Here is an 18,088-nt window from a genome sequence, read left to right as displayed (position 1 = left end):
GTCATACACGCTATTAATGTGACGTGTCATTGAACTTTAGCGATTTTAGATGCGTGTGCCATTTGTCCACTACGTTGAACGCCTGTTTTTGCTACCCAACCTCAATTCGGGCAACTATCATGCCAATATCGAATGCTGTATGACTGTCATTTGTAACCGTTGATGTCACTGAGATTTTGATTTTTCAATACATTGTACTTCGTGCATCTATCTTTTGTGTTTTTTTAAACCAAAGTGAGTTAAAACTAGGGTAAAGATCATTTTGGCCGTCTGTTTATGTACCTGAACATGCTGACTGACAAATTGGGGAAGGGTTTTGGGGAAGCTAGATCTGGTAAAGTGTGTGTGGAGACACAGTTCTGGGCGTAGTATTGTGTCCCTTGGCCGTGTCAGGATATCCTGGTCCCGGGTTCGAATCCAATAGTCGCACCGATGGAAAATATGTGTTTGTCAGTACCCTAACCATCAATGTGTTTCCCGAAGTTGTAATATCTAAGGACCGCCTCCGTGGTCTAGTGGTAGAGCGTCCGACCGGAGAGCGGAAGGTCCGGGGTCATACCAAAAGACCCTAAAAGATGGTACTTGTTGTTACCCTGTCTGGCGCTCGGCATTAAGGGGCTAAAACAAGGACCGGTCGGCTCGGAGTCAGTTTACTGTGTGTGAGTGGGGTATTCATGTTACACTGCGGCATGGCATCTCAGTGAGCTAGCACTAAAATCGGCATCAGTCCGGACTAGTACAAGCAGCCACACTAACACACACACGTACATGCACTTCGCTATATAAGTGCAATAATCTTGGACGCGACGTTAAACCCCATTTCACCTCACCTGTAATATCTAAGTTGCGCGTCAGTTCAGGATTTGCTTCACGCCTTAATATATCTACTGTTCAGAGAGGTGTTGAACCCATCCCCGGGTAGGCCTGCTATTTGTGCACGAAATTTGTCGGTGTACAGCTTATCTTCTTTTCGATGAAATAATCATACTTTCCATGGGTTATGATTTATCAGTTTAAGTGTGTCACACATTGTACATTGTACAAAACATAACTACCTTTGTGTAAAGCTTCCGCATGGTTGTCCAATCTTCAGGGGGCATAGTGGGCAACAGCCACAGGGCGTGTACATGTATTCCGATGGTTTGCAGGGTGGAATTGTCGCTGGGCAAGCAACATGTTCACAACCTTCACATGACAGAGCATCGGAATACCCGACGAGACACAGCAGCACCAAGGCAGCCAACATCATCCTGCAAACTGTCTGACACTTGTTGACTACAACTATCAACTGTAATCTTCGCAGTATAAATACAGCCACACGGGCACCTGCTTCGTTTTATATGGGTGTCGCGGATGTCTGAGACTCATGTGACATGTTTAACGCTTACAAATGCACGATTCTAAACGAAAAAAGGTCTCGAGGATGGCATGTTTGGCATATTTACGGTTAGAGCATGTTGGAGTCACAAAGAGGGGTCATTTTCTCACTGGAAGGCAAAAGAAAGTATAGGTCGAGTTCCATGATCGATAAAAAAAATAACAAGAAGAGGTTTTGTTGTGAATTATAAGATAATCTAGGTAGGGGTAACAAATGATTGATCAACCAGACTTTGAATGAAATTGTGCAATCACAGGTAATGTAAGCTAAAGGTAAACAATGGTGGGGTAAGAAAGTTCATTTTCAAAAGTTGTCTGAAATGTCACCAAAAAATTGTCAGACACACTACAAGTTCATTGTCGACAAAGTTGCCCTCAATAGCGTCTATGACCTCCAGCTGCCTAAATGCATGCTGTGATACGCCGCCTCATCGATGACGTCAGTCTTCTGATGACGTGGATTGGAATCCATTGCCACTCATCTCTCAGGGTCTGCTGTAATTCTTGTCTGTTGATGGGAGGCTGATGGCGTGCTCTTATCTGTCTGTCAAAATGGTCCCACAGATGTTCAATAGGAATCATATCGTGTGAGTGGGCAGGCCAGGGCAAAACGTCAACGTTCTGCTGGTTTAGAAAGTTCCGAGTCAGTTTTGCAGTATGGGGCCTGGCATTGTCGTGTTGAAACAATGTCCCCTGCTGTTGCTTGTGTAAGAACGGAAGCACAACTGGCTGCAACACTTGGTCTCTGTACTGCACAGCGTTCAGGTTTCCCTGTATAATCACCAAATCAGTCTTCTGGTCTCCACAAATACCGCCCCACACCATGACACTTCCCCCGCCGAATGGATGGACCTCTCGAATACACGCCGGAGCCAAACGTTCCCCTCTGCGTCGATAAATTCGTTCTCTGTCATCATTTCGAAACAAGTTAAACCGACTTTCATCAGTAAACAGCACTCGACGCCAATTTCTCACTTGCCAGCGTCGAACCTGCCTCGCCCATCGCAGTCCCAGGCGTCGACGTTGAGCAGTCAGTACCATTCCTCGGAAAGGACGATACGCTCGGATTCCAGCAACACGAAGTCGTCGTAGTACTGTACGTTGGCTAACGGGATGTCCCAACCCTGTTGCTGCCGTCGCCGTCGCCGTTACGAATCTGTTTCGCAGGTGAATGAGCCGTATCTGACCGTCTCCCAGTGGTGTTGTCACTCGGGGTCGTCCGGTTCTAGACCTATCCTGTGTCCTCCCTGTCTGTCTGTACCGTTGAATCAGTCTGGCTACTGTCAATGGTGTACAACCAAACCTTCTGGCAAATTGGACACGTGTTGCCCCCATTTCGGCAATACCGATGGCTCTCTCTCTCTCTCTCTCTCTCTCTCTCTCTCTCTCTCTCTCTCTCGTGACAGTCGTGTGCTTTCATCACGTGTGGTTATACCCTGGAGACGAACGCATTTTACAGCTAACATGCACGTGCAGTTTATGCCATATGCGGGAAACCTGTTTCACCATTTTTTTGTCACCGCACGAGCGCCGTCAAAGGTGGCGCGTTCGGGTGAAGTGTTTTTTTGTGGTAACTGTTCCTGGGCAGTCATATTCCCAATACCCACATTCCACTAGTTAGGAAAGGAAAAAATTACAAATTGCCAACCTATACTTTCTTTTGCCGCTTAGTTTATTAAAATGCCTAACATTTTAATGATGCGCCCATTCGTCAGTCGTCAGTCGATGAGTCTGTCTGTCTGTCTGTCTGTCTGTCTGTCTGTTTGTTTGTTTACAGATTAAAATAAAAAAATGCAGCAAAGAGGGTTTGGGTGATCCTGGCACAGTCAGGCTGGTTAGGCGTATCATCAGCTCATGGCCCTTACCCCCTCTACACGCAGCCCAGACAGCAAATAGGACTTCTCCCAGGAAGCGCTGCCTAGTCAAACCCAGAACTTTACGGAATATGTGAAGAATCCCCTACACTGCAGCCTTCTGCATTACCCAGATTGTCAGAAGGGCTGTATTACTGGTAGCAGTCCTTGTTTTATCATATTAATGCTAACCGACAGGCCAGGAGAGCGAACCAACAACCTTCCGGTTTGCATTTTTCAGAGTGAAAAAATCGGTTACAAATAATATTGAAAAAAATAATATTCGTCCGGTTTTTCAAGAGAAAACAAATGCTTAGGGTCCTATGAAAATGTGTTGTGAAAAAGAAATTGTTTTCAGCGAAAGTGACAAGCGTCTTGAAGCATTATACAATGGCCGGTCCAAATTCCTGATAAAGGTCCTCATCATGACTTTTGCATACTTGCATCTTTAGTTTCGACGACCCGTGAAGATCCGGGGTAGAACAAGTCTTCAGCAACCCATTCTTGTTGTAAGAGGAGACTAACGGGATCGGATGATCAAGCTCGCTGACTTGGTTGATGCATGTCATCGTATCCCAATTGCATGGATTGATGCTCACGATGTCAATCACTGGATTGTCTGGTCCAGACTCGATTATTTACAGACCGCCATCATATAGCTGGAATATTGCCGAGTGCGGCGTTAAACATCAAAACTAAACTAGAACTGTAGTTGCGAGTCTGCGACATTAAATCACCAGATGCCCCCCATTAGCGGGGGGATGTTGTTTTAAGTCACACACACACACACACACACACACACACACACACCCCACACCCCACTCCCCGGCTACGGCACTGGTCACAGTCAGCGCTATTCCACTTACATCACGACGACATATGAGTGTTTGAATCTGGATCAGGGAAACCAAAGGTTGCTACCATGGTAAACGATTCACGTGATCGTGCCACCACAATACACAATCAACAGCCGACCGGTCGCGATGGGTATATTGTGTATCCTGTGGGGGAGCCTATGTTATCAGACTGTGGCACAGCCAGTAGGCGAGAGGTACAGAGGCAAGCACATAGGCTACATCTTATCTTAACCGCATGATGTTTATTTATCTAAAATGTTTTCATCAGTTTCTATTTTCAACAGTATTCACCGACAGCTAGCAGATGACGTAAACACCCTCAGAGTTGTCGCCCTTGCATTACAATCGGATATGGTCGGTCAAGTTCGCTAAACGCCACTTGATGTATGTTCAGTTTCGAGATAATGTAGACATAACGGGGTGTATGAGATATGTACCTTATCTCTCAGCCGGGTACATGGGAAAATATAGCGAATTGAACAGCCAGTCAGAAACGAGTATTATGACCACTCGATCCTAGAAACGTAGCGAATGATTTGGCAATGGAAATAACTCGAATCTCAACAGGGTCAAATTGATTAAAATATCTGTGTGTCCATTGTGTCCTGGTGAACATAAGGGTTTTAACTTGTCTTCAGCAGTCTAGGATTGTCACAAGAGCCGACAAACAGGATCCGGTTATCAGGTCTGCTAACTTGGATGATGCATGCTATCTTATCCCAATTTCGTAGATCGATGTCCACGATTTCAATAAGTGAATTGTCCGGTCCCGTCTCGATTATTAATTGACTACCACCATATATGTGGTTTTACGCCGCTTTTAGAAATATTCCAGTAACATCACGGCGGGGGACACATTAAGGCTTCTCGCATGTTGGGAATAGAACCCGGGTCTTCGGCGTGACGAACGAACGCTCTAACCTCAAGGCTACCCGACCCCAAACAAACAAACAAACAAATCTCAGGTAGTCTAGAAAACAAAACAGCTACAGTTTCAGAATATTTATTAAAAACTTACATGTAAGCAAAGATAATAGTAAACAATAATTAACACAAGTGATTAATTAACATTTAATGGACAAAGAAAAACATTGGAGGCACACGAACACTTAAGAACAAAATGATCACAGATCCATGAAGGAGGAATGATTTGAACTGATGAAAAACCATTGAGTCATTTGGATGCAGATTTGGTTCTATCTTTTATATGACTTTAACATGGACACTATATAACACTGTTTAATAATAACAGTCTCCAAAAGGATGGGTGATCTTTTATTGCACGGCTTAGTATCTAATTCAACGGCGAATAAGATTTGATAATGATCGATGGTCAAAATATAAATCACAGGAACGTCCACGTGTATAAAATGACTAAAGTTGTAATGTTTCAGTTAATGCAAATCCTTTTCTAAAATAACTCATCTACAAGCAAGCTTAGGGCAAATTCAGTGCTACTGATGATACATATGGAATGGTTTCTGTTTACTCCTGACGAAGAGCAGTAAACTTCATGAGCCCGTCATCACGAGGTATGCCGCCATACAGTGTAGTGTAATACTATACAGTTTACAATACATTCCAAGACAGGTGTAAGGGTTGGCCTCGATTGCAAACATGCATAGTATATTACTGAGATTGTATCCGAGTCGGTCCAAATGCAGAGAAACGTCATGAATGAAAAACGTCCAGGCTTCAATCTAAATAGGTAAAGCCACCTAACACGAACAGATACGATCGGAAAGAAAATGTCTGGTTGAATTCAGAGGAATAGCTATTGGACCATTTCTGTAAAAGCTTGTCTATGAAATACTGCAACGTTTGTTTTGACAAAACCATTTAATATGCAAACTGCAATAGAACTTTAACAAGAGTAAGACTTAAAGGATCTTGGAGACAACAAAGGCAGCGGTGATTGACATGATGCTACCCACCAACCCCGCACTACTGGAGACATAATTCTGGTAATCATCTATAGCTTGCCGTTTCGCAACCTGGGACATGGAACAGTATGGGTATTTTATAGCAGTGATGCCTTTATCGTAGAAGCTTGCGATGTCATTGCAGTCACCCTCTAGTTTGGAGAAGCACGAGTTGTAGGCCTCGAAGTACCTGTTTGGATGAGATACAATACATGAGTGTAAATTCAAGATCTAATCAATATTTATACATATTGGTTCCATAGTCTAGTTAGAAGGACAGGCATCCAGTAAGTGATTTGGAAGCATTTCATCTGTAAACGTGGTACTTTTATAACGGTCATTGCGACCATCAAATTCTTTGTCCGTCCTCTCGTTCGACGGGCCTATAACAACGGAATTTAACCACCCGGTAATGAAGGAGCGAATAATGTACCCTTGTTATGTTACGTCACAAGTGCCAGAACGGATTTATTTCCCGAGCGAGTAATTTGAGTTGGGTTTAACAGTATTCCAGTGAGTTATATCACGACGTGTTATCTTAATGTGGGAGGAAAGCCCGAATTGATGCAGGTCTCAGACGTTTACCACTTTGGTAAAACCCAGGAGCACGGGTATGGTGCTGACTAACCTAGAAATATAATCGGACTAACTGGGATTCGGACCACGATCAAAGGTTTCTGGCGTGCCCAAGGGACACAACTCTGCAACTTTAGATGACTAGGCTACACATCCTCCTACTGATCAATAGGTTACAAGTATATGAATGTAACAATCTCTATGTACGTCGCTATATAAGTGCTATAATCTTGGACGCGACATTAAACCCAATTTCACCTCACCTCACCTCACCTCATAATTAGCAGTGTTAAATATGTGTATACTTCTGTATCGAATTCTTGAAACTGACAATGTCGAATTTACATCGACAAAACTACGCTGTGGCGTCAGTACTGTTGCGACGTCATCAATGCCGCTTGCGGTATCTCGATCATAATGATCATGGTACAAGCATCACGTCATCAATGCCACAGAGCGCTTGAACTCAGTATAACCTTAAATAGCACTCTCACCCTGAAAGAAAAGAGTAACACTTACGTGCACATCGTGTCGAGTGACATGTTGAGGCTGCTGGGGTTACCAGCGTTAATGAGGGCGGCATCTGCACTTCCCACACAGCTTTTGAATGGATCAGTCGAGAGTTGGGGAAGGCAATCCTGTTTTTGAGCAACTGTAAAAAAAAGTGGGGGTTGTTTAATGTGATGTTGTTTACTGAATGAAGAACACTTTTTATGGTTTTTTTTCTTTAAACGTCACAATCAGCTCTTGTCCAGCTACATCGCAGCGGCAAGCAAATCATTAACTGCGGACATGGCATATTCTGGTGTTAATCCGTATGGAACATCTATTGATGACTAAGTGATGATGTCCTGTATGTATTAGCATGATAGGTTTCACTTCTCAAATCAATGTTCACTAACGTATCATCTACCGTACCTTTCTCTGTACACGTACACGCGTATCATTAAGTGAGAACATACTTGTCCTATCAGTTGTTCAATTTTAAGATTATATTTGGTAATCGTTTCAAAATATTTTGTTCCAAGTTCAAACGACTTCGGGAATAGCATTAAAGACGGTACAGGCTGGGCGTCATGACAAAAGTAGGATTTTGACTGATGTGGAAAAGAGATTCTGATATCGGGGAATATAAGAAGGTAAAATACAGTGCCGATTTAAATAAGATATTTTGAACGTAGATCCGACATAAATTCGGATAAAACTCCTCTGTTTGACATTGACTTAGTTTAAATTCAATTTACCGCACATTAAATAACACTTATCAAAGATTTACTTTGAAAATAATGTGTTTTGAATATTTAGAAAACAAAAGGAAGAAACGACTTGAAGTGTTGGTTTCAAATAAATGTCTAAGGCCTTTTAGTACCATCCCTATTTGACGGGTTAGAGAAATCTGAACAAATGGGGTTTTTTCGCAAGTGATGCAGTCATGAACACAATCAGGGTCTAACGTAGACTTAATTTTGCAGCATTCTAAAGGGTACTAAGAGATCCACCCAGGGGGACTCACATGCAGCTGAGCCGTTGCACATGGTCCCGAGGCCATTCATTATCTTTTCCTTGTCAATCAACAGTTTGACCAGCATTTCCTGCTTATCGTCATCCTCGCATTCGTTGACTTTGTCCGCCAAACAACCAGACAAAGTTTGAAGGCCGGTACTGAAACAGAAACATGATATCTATCACATATGCAATTAACATTGCATCCTGTTTCCTGAAACAGAAACGTGATATCTTTCACATATGCAATTAACATTGCATCCTGTTTCCTGCAACAGAAACGTGATATCTATCACATATGCAATTAACATTGCATCCTGTTTCCTGAAACAGAAACGTGATATCTTTCACATATGCAATTAACATTGCATCCTGGTCCCTGAAACAGAAACGTGATATCTATCACATATGCAATTAACATTGCATCCTGTTTCCTGAAACAGAAACGTGATATCTTTCACATATGCAATTAACATTGCATCCTGTTTCCTGAAACAGAAACGTGATATCTATCACATATGCAATTAACATTGCATCCTGTTTCCTGAAACAGAAACGTGATATCTATCACATATGCAATTAACATTGCATCCTGTTTCCTGAAACAGAAACGTGAAATCTATCACATATGCAATTAACATTGCATCCTGGTCCCTGAAACAGAAACATGATATCTATCACATATGAAATTAACATTGCATCCTGGTCCCTGAAACAGAAACGTGATATCTATCACATATGAAATTAACATTGCATCCTGGTCCCTGAAACAGAAACATGATATCTTTCACATATGAAATTAACATTGCATCCTGGTCCCTGAAACAGAAACATGATATCTATCACATATGCAGTTAACATTGCATCCTGGTCCCTGAAACAGAAACATGATATCTATCACATATGAAATTAACATTGCATCCTGGTCCCTGAAACAGAAACGTGATATCTATCACATATGAAATTAACATTGCATCCTGGTCCCTGAAACAGAAACATGATATCTATCACATATGCAATTAACATTGCATCCTGGTCCCTGAAACAGAAACATGATATCTATCACATATGCAATTAACATTGCATCCTGGTCCCTGAAACAGAAACATGATATCTATCACATATGCAATTAACATTGCATCCTGGTCCCTGAAACAGAAACATGATATCTATCACATATGAAATTAACATTGCATCCTGGTCCCTGAAACAGAAACATGATATCTATCACATATGAAATTAACATTGCATCCTGGTCCCTGAAACAGAAACATGATATCTATCACATATGCAGTTAACATTGCATCCTGGTCCCTGAAACAGAAACATGATATCTATCACATATGCAATTAACATTGCATCCTGGTCCCTGAAACAGAAACATGATATCTATCACATATGAAATTAACATTGCATCCTGGTCCCTGAAACAGAAACGTGATATCTATCACATATGAAATTAACATTGCATCCTGGTCCCTGAAACAGAAACGTAATATCTATCACATATGAAATTAACATTGCATCCTGGTCCCTGAAACAGAAACATGATATCTATCACATATGAAATTAACATTTCATCCTGGTCCCTGAAACAGAAACATGATATCTATCACATATGCAATTAACATTGCATCCTGGTCCCTGAAACAGAAACATGATATCTATCACATATGCAATTAACATTGCATCCTGGTCCCTGAAACAGAAACATGATATCTGTCACATATGAAATTAACATTGCATCCTGGTCCCTGAAACAGAAACATGATATCTATCACATATGAAATTAACATTGCATCCTGGTCCCTGAAACAGAAACATGATATCTATCACATATGCAATTAACATTGCATCCTGGTCCCTGAAACAGAAACATGATATCTATCACATATGAAATTAACATTGCATCCTGGTCCCTGAAACAGAAACGTGATATCTTTCACATATGAAATTAACATTGCATCCTGTTACCTGAAACAGAAACATGATATCTATCACATATGAAATTAACATTGCATCCTGGTCCCTGAAACAGAAACATGATATCTATCACATATGAAATTAACATTGCATCCTGGTCCCTGAAACAGAAACATGATATCTATCACATATGCAGTTAACATTGCATCCTGGTCCCTGAAACAGAAACACGGGTTCCTTAACGTTATCTACCACACATGCGGTGTCCCTGAAGAAGAAGCCGCTGTTGGGCCAAGTGTACATGATGTCGCACCATTTACTACAGCAAGATACGACAAGCTGAGGTGAAATGGGGTTTAACTGTTGCGTTCAAAGATACTGTACTTAAATTGCGATGTCCATGTACGTGTTTGTATGTATGTCTTTGAGTGTGTCTTTGTGTATGTATGTGTGTGTGTATGGGTGTGTCTGTCTTTGTGTATATGGGTGTGTCTGTGGCTCTGCGTGGGTATGTATGTGTGTCTTTATGTCTGCGTGTGTATGTATGTGTGTCTGTGTGTCTTTGTGTGTCAATGTGTATTGATGTGCATCTATATGTGTGTCTGTATGTGAATGTGCTTTTGTCTGTGTGTGTCTGTATGTGTATGTGTGTGTCAGTGTGTGTTTGTGTCTCTGTGTGTCTGCGTGTGCATGTATGTGTGTCTGTGTGTATCTGTGACTGTGTCTGTGCGTCTCTCCCTGTGTCTGCGTCTGTGTTTGTCAGTGTCAGTGTGCGTCTGTGTGTATATGTGTCTGTGTGTATCTATGTGCGTCTGTCTCTGTGTCCGCGTCTCTGTGTGTATGTGTTTTTGTGTGTATCTGTGTGCGTCTGTCTTTGTGTGCGTCTGTGTGTGTCTGTGTCCGTGTGTGTCGGAATTGCTGCTGATGCTAGTTTAAGAATAATGCCGATTTTATAGTGAGCCCACTGAGATATCACACCGCAGAGTAACATTAATACCCCACTCAGACACAGTATACTTACACCGAGTCGACCAGTCCTTGTTTTATCCCACCAATTCTGATCACCAGGCAGGGTAACATGAAGCACCATCTTTTAACGTATGACCATATTAAATGGGGAGAGGGTGCTAGTGTCTGATACAAGATATGTCCAAATTACATGGGGATGGAGTGCTAATGTCTGATACAAGATATGGTCATATTACATTGGCACGGGGAGCTAGACTCTGATACAAGATATGGCCATATTACATGGGGATGGGGTGCTAGTGTCCGATGCAAGATATGGCCATATTACATGGGTACGGGGTGCTAGCGTCCGATGCAAGTTATGGCCATATTACATGGGGATCGGATGCTAGTGCCTGATGCAAGATATAGAGGATTCATCACGAGTGTTTTTTAATATGGGAAATATCAACCGAGTCTTAGTTAATCGGTATTTGCCGAGCCTTTGGCGAGGCAAATACCGATTAACGGGACGAGGTTGATATTTCCCATATTAAAAAACACGAGTGATGAATTCTATTTATCATTTTCACATTTTTGCTTCCAAATTAAGGAATAATTGCATTAAACATTAACATCAGCAACTTGTCGAAATCTTACGTATAGATCGTGCGTAGTGATACATGTTTTCCATAGCCATGTAAACCAAAATAAACAATTCGCTGAGAAAAAAAGTTCCTCGGATTATTTTAAACAAAATACTTGAACAGACTTTTGCAGAATAATTGAAACTTTAATAACGGTAACAACAACGATTCTGTGTAATCTGATTATATCTCTGGTGTAACTTCACTTATAATATATAGTTTCAAATCAAACCGCTCGTTCTTCCGGTTATCTAATTTGCATATCTAATTTGCATACTTATGTCATTGGGGTATGACATACATGTTTTTATGTCATAAGCTTATGTCATGGATAAATGCTTAAGTTAAATGATAAATAGCCATATTACACGGCGAGGGGTGTTAGTTACTGCATAAGCTTCTTCATGAGACTTACCTGCAAAATTCAATAACTGTCGACAGATTCCTTGGTAGTAAGCCGACCTTGAAGAGATCCGACTGAAAGACACAAGCCTGTACCTTTGAAGGGGTCGTGGAGTCGCATACTGCGTCAACTGCCGCCCCTGAAATACCAGAAACACATGTAACATGGTACTGGATATCGGGATTCGTGTGTATACAAACATATTTTGTAAAACATTCTTTACATTTGACTACAACATTTTTTTGTAATTGTTAATTGTTTGTTGACGGCGATCTGTAAATAATCGAGTCTGGACCAGACAATCCATTTACTGATGTCATGAGCATCTAGCAACGCCATTGGGATACGATGACATGCATCAACCAAGTCAGCGAGCCTGACCACCCGATCCCGTTAGTCTCCTCTTACGACAAGCATAGTCACCTTTTACGGCAAGCATGGGTTGTTAAAGACCTATGCTACCCCGGAATCTTCACGGGTATTTTTGTATTAGTAATGCAATTATAGTATTTGTATTTGTTTACATGTCAAATTCACACAATAAACATAATGCAATACCACTTATTGGCTTGACCTTATTATGTTAACGTATTTCCAGTTGAGTACATGTATTGATTGGTTTTACCGTATCATACTTAATGTGAGCGAGTGAGTGTGGTTTAACGTAGCTTTTAGCAATATGTCCGCAATATCGCGGCGGGGGACACCATTTATAGGCTTCGTGCATTGTGCCCATGTGGGGAATCGAACCCGGGTCTTCGGGGTGACGAACGAAAGGTTTAACCACTAGGCTACCCAACCGCCCCTTATTTGAATAATACATTATCAGGTGAATGCAGAGACCATATACTATTATATGGTCTCTTGTGAATGTATGTATTTGCTCTCATCACACATCAAACGTGGCCATATTATAGTTCACGCATTTGCAGTTGAGAGTATGTATTGGCTTAGCCATACTAATAAGTATACATTTCCACATAGACAGTGCATCAGACAACATACAGTGTTACAAACACACACGACCTAGGTGTGTACATGAGAGTAGATATAAAAGCAACTCCTACACTGACATAAATGATTTTCATTCATGCGTATTAATTTCATTTTGAACAGGATACTTAAACTAGTTTTCGTGTATCATTTCTTTAGAATGTTATAACCATTTTTAAACGCTATGATCAATGTTAATTGGGTATGTATTTGCACATATTTAATCCTGTAGCTTCAATAAGAGTTCCATTTTTAGACAGATGATAAACAGCGGGAAACCTTTTTTGTAGCAGGTGTAGTTTTATGTACATGTATTTAGCACAACGCCAGGTTACGTGACTGCGGGATGTGTGCCTCAAACCTGTTTCACGCACTGGTGATAGTAATCTTTTTTCTGAAGACGCAGGACTCAATGGACGATGAAACGTTCAAACATAACTTGATCAATTCAGCAAAAGCTGTTGGCGTGTTGGTTACGCTAACTCGCTTTCGTGTCACGGAGGTAACACACACGACCACGCATTTGTTTTGTCCTAAGAGCCATAAAATTCTAAATCCTGCCTTGTGTGATAACGACTCTTCGCAGAGCCTAAGGGACAAAACCTCCAAAGTGCTGAATTTGTATTCTTTATAAAGCGGCCCTCTTTAATGATTCAATATAGGACAATTGACGACCCGGAGCTAGCTCCGTGTGTTGGCGAGGGATTTGCCAGTCAGAGTTTGTCCTAGAACCGGGTAGCATACATGACAAACAGCAGAAGGATTGCCCAACAAACAATCTGGGTCTGAAGTGTGTGTTAAAGATATCATTCACGTAAAGAAATCATTGTTGAGAATACCGGACAGAGAGTTGGCTATATCCAGTTGTGTGGTGTAGCCCTGTGCTTGGAGCTGAGGCCGACGAGTAACTAAGTCCACATTCCTGACGCATCTGAACAATCATGAATGTAGCCCACGCATATGAAGACGCTGTATCTCATTACACGACAACGTTGTAACCTCTGCCCATACCTCGTGGGGGACCCACATAGCAAACTACGTTGTAACCCTCTACCCACACCTTGTGGGAGGCCCACACAGTTGACAACGTTATAACCCTCTTCCAATACCTTGTAGGAGGCCCACACAGTTAGCAAGGTTGTAACCCTCTACCCACAGCTTGTGGGAGGCCCACACAGCTGACATGGTTGTAACCCTCTACCCACATCTTGTCGGAGGCCCCTACAGCTAACAACGTTTTAACCCTCTACCAACACCTTGTAGGAGACCCACACAGCTAACAACGTTGTAAGCCTCTACCCACATCTTGTTGGAGGCCCACACAGTTGACAACGTTGTAACCCTCTATCCACACCTTGTAGGAGACCTACACAGCTAACAACGTTATAACCCTCTTCCAACACCTCGTAGGAGACCCACACAGCTAACAACGTTATAACCCTCTACCCACACCTTGTAGGAGACCCACACAGCTAACAACGTTGTAACCCTCTACTCACATCTTGTTGGAGGCCCACACAGTTGACAACGTTGTAACCCTCTATCCACACCTTGTAGGAGACCTACACAGCTAACAACGTTATAACCCTCTACCCACACCTCGTAGGAGACCCACACAGCTAACAACGTTATAACCCTCTACCCACACCTTGTAGGAGACCTACACAGCTAACAACGTTATAACTCTCTTCCAACACCTCGTAGGAGACCCACACAGCTAACAACGTTATAACCATCTACCCACACCTTGTAGGAGACCTACACAGCTGACAACGTTATAACCCTCTATCCACACCTTGTAGGAGACCTACACAGCTGACAACGCCGTAACCCTCTACCCACACCTTATGGGAGGCCCACACAGCTAACAACGTTATAACTCTCTACCCACACCTCGTAGGAGACCCACACAGCTAACAACGTTATAACCCTCTTCCAACACCTCGTAGGAGACCCACACAGCTAACAACGTTATAACCCTCTACCCACACCTTGTAGGAGACCTACACAGCTAACAACGTTGTAACCCTCTACCCACACCTTGTGGGAGGCCCACACAGTAAACAACGTTGTAACCCTCTACCAACACCTTGTAGGAGACCCACACAGATAACAAGGTTGTATCCCTCTATCCACACCTTGTGGGAGGCCCACACAGCTAACAACGTTGTAACCCTCTTCCAACACCTCGTAGGAGACCCACACAGATAACAACGTTGTATCCCTCTATCCACACATTGTAGGAGGCCCACACTTCATAACGTTGTAACCCTCTACCCACACCTTGTAGGAGACCCACACAGATAACAAGGTTGTAACCCTCTACCCACACCTTGTAGGAGACCCACACAGATAACAACGTTGTATCCCTCTATCCACACCTTGTAGGAGGCCCACACTTCATAACGTTGTAACCCTCTACCCACACCTTGTAGGAGACCCACACAGATAACAAGGTTGTAACCCTCTACCCACACCTTGTAGGAGACCACACAGCTAACAACTCCGTAACCCTCTACCCACACCTTGTTGGAGGCCCCCACAGCTGACAACGTTGTAACCCTCTACCCACACCTTATGGGAGGCCCACAGAGCTGACAACATTGTGTAACCCTCTACCCACACCTTGTAGGAAACCCACACAGCTGACAACGTTTTAACCCTCTACCCACACCTTGTAGGAAACCCACACAGCTGACAACGTTGTAAACCTCTACCCACATTTTGTAGAAGGCCCACACTTCATAACGTTGTAAGCCTCTACCCACACCTTATGGGAGGCCCACACAGCTGACAACGTTGTGTAACCCTCTACCCACACCTTGTAGGAAACCCACACAGCTGACAACGTTGTAAACCTCTACCCACATTTTGTAGAAGGCCCACACTTCATAACGTTGTAAGCCTCTACCCACACCTTATGGGAGGCCCACACAGCTGACAACGTTGTGTAACCCTCTACCCACACCTTGTAGGAAACCCACACAGCTGACAACGTTTTAACCCTCTACCCACACCTTGTAGATAACCCACACAGCTGACAACGTTGTAACCCTCTACCCACATTTTGTAGGAGGCCCACACTTCATAACGTTGTAAGCCTCTGCCCACTCCCTGTAGGAGACCCACACAGAGAACAAGGTTGTAACTCTCTCCCCACACCTTATGGGAAGCCCCCACAGCTGACAACGCCGTAACCCTCTACCCACACGGTGTTGGAGGCCAATAAAGCTGATTAAATGTTTAGGCTAATAGACTTGATTTAAAAAAATATCTGTTTTCCAGCTGTAGCTGCAAAAATATCTAGACTCCATAGGGAATCACATCCCCCACCCACACCCACACCTACACCCCCAGAATATCAAATGGTCGGTCCCTAATACGATTAAATGTGCAAATATATTCAATCCATGTATTATGAGTTTGACGGAATTCAAAATAAATTATATATTATAAGCGATATTTCTTCCCAGATATTGCTAATGCAATGACCTATTATTACGGGTCATCGTGCGTTAATTAGCATTCTCAACTCTCTTGGAAACATACAATGCAAGCTGTCAGCTGATATGTTAGGATTCGCAATGCCATCCTTTATCGGTTGCAATAAACTACTGACGAATGTAAAACCGTATTAGGATGTGAATACGATTTGAAAAAGCTATGCACCTAAACAACGAGCCCGGCAAAGCCATTCACCTGTGACAGAATACTGTCGTCTTAAGTCAAGCTAACCGGTATTCACTTCGTGCATCCAAGTGAGACGTGAAGATGTTGTCATGGTCACCATCTAAAAACACATGCTCTAGGACGTCCTTGAAATATTTAAAATCATGACTCACCTGGCCACGCCGGTAAAGCCTGGATGAATATCGATACTTCGACATGTCATGTTAAAAAAAATACTCAATGGTTTTAATGCAGTTCTACACATGTGCCCTACCCACACTTGATGCATGGTGACAACATGACAGTTATTGCATATTAGATCTCGTTATCTATATGTTTCATGTGAGCTTTAATGCAAACATGTACAATTTTACCCATATATGCATGTGCAAATAGCGTGTCAGGCCTACATTTCGTAAGTACAAAACAGTACACTTTTAGAATTATCTTATCTCTGTTAAAATAATCTAACAAGTATATTCTACCATTATGCCTTGATAACTGAAATTATACAGGCCTATAGAAGTACTTCTATTGGCGAGACCAGATGGTAGATGCCCTACCTAATCAGTGATGCGTGCAGGTTCAGTCACACTGCTTCGATGATTGACTTTAAGACCTTGGAACGTGAAGTAAGGAACATGAAGTATGGCTGCCGATACACTTATTAATAATATGTTCATTGTAAAGAAATGCTTACCACATAAAACCGTGATGAACACAGCTGCAAGCATATCCCCCTTCATGTTGAAATTGTAGCTTCGGGCCTCCTAGGAGAGTGAAACGCGTGAGTGCAAAATAACGCTCCCAACTGAACTCTGAACTTGGTTCTATTTAGCCAGAACGAGGCTCAAAACAGGGTGGGCGGCCGTCCAATCAAATCAATCGTGGTTGGACGATGAATTCATATGAAATCATCGGGATGATGAGTGCTGTCTGTGCTCACCTGGTTGTCGGGTGTGGGGGATGTACCCGCGGCACGCTGGGGTACGATGACACGTAATAAATAGGTCGCCGACCCAGACCACCCGATCCGGTCAGTTGCCTCTCGGGATCAGCACAGGTTGTTAATCTGACTCTAGAACAAACAAGATGACGCAAATAGACTCTTTTAAAGGACGATATCCATGATTGGTAGATTTGGTTATACCACACAGTCAGCAATATTCTAGTTAAACAAGGGAGATATGGATATAAAACTTCTTTAGTTATGACTGCGACGTATCTGTGTAGATACTAACACCGTTATCAAGCAAGTGATGTGTGTTAACGGTGTTAGTGTTTACGTCGCATTTATTGTAATATTTGTTTGTTTGTTGGTTGGTTGTTTAACGCCGCACTTGGCGTTATTACAGCTTTATGTCGGCGGTCAATAAATAATCGAGCCTGGACCAGAATTCCACTGATTGACATCATG

General features: G+C 42.5%; 1 protein-coding gene across 1 annotated transcript; it reads right to left on the bottom strand.

Moving 5' to 3' along the window:
• Positions 1 to 5,074: 5,074 nt before the first annotated feature.
• On the bottom strand, positions 5,075 to 17,530 carry LOC124134772. Its single transcript, XM_046499812.2, has 5 exons — positions 17,372 to 17,530; positions 12,022 to 12,148; positions 8,099 to 8,247; positions 7,105 to 7,237; positions 5,075 to 6,199 (listed from the first exon to the last, which is right to left on the bottom strand). The coding sequence occupies exons 1-5, from the start codon at positions 17,415 to 17,417 to the stop codon at positions 5,968 to 5,970; spliced, it is 687 nt and encodes a 228-aa protein (XP_046355768.1). The 5' UTR covers positions 17,418 to 17,530; the 3' UTR covers positions 5,075 to 5,967.
• Between the last annotated feature and the right edge of the window lie 558 nt (positions 17,531 to 18,088).

This window comes from Haliotis rufescens, unplaced genomic scaffold, assembly GCF_023055435.1.
Source record: "Haliotis rufescens isolate VD_foot unplaced genomic scaffold, xgHalRufe1.0.p SCAF_16, whole genome shotgun sequence".
Lineage (NCBI taxonomy): Eukaryota > Metazoa > Mollusca > Gastropoda > Lepetellida > Haliotidae > Haliotis > Haliotis rufescens.
Note: the sequence above shows the minus strand (reverse complement) of the source record. Positions and strands in the feature narration are given on the sequence as shown.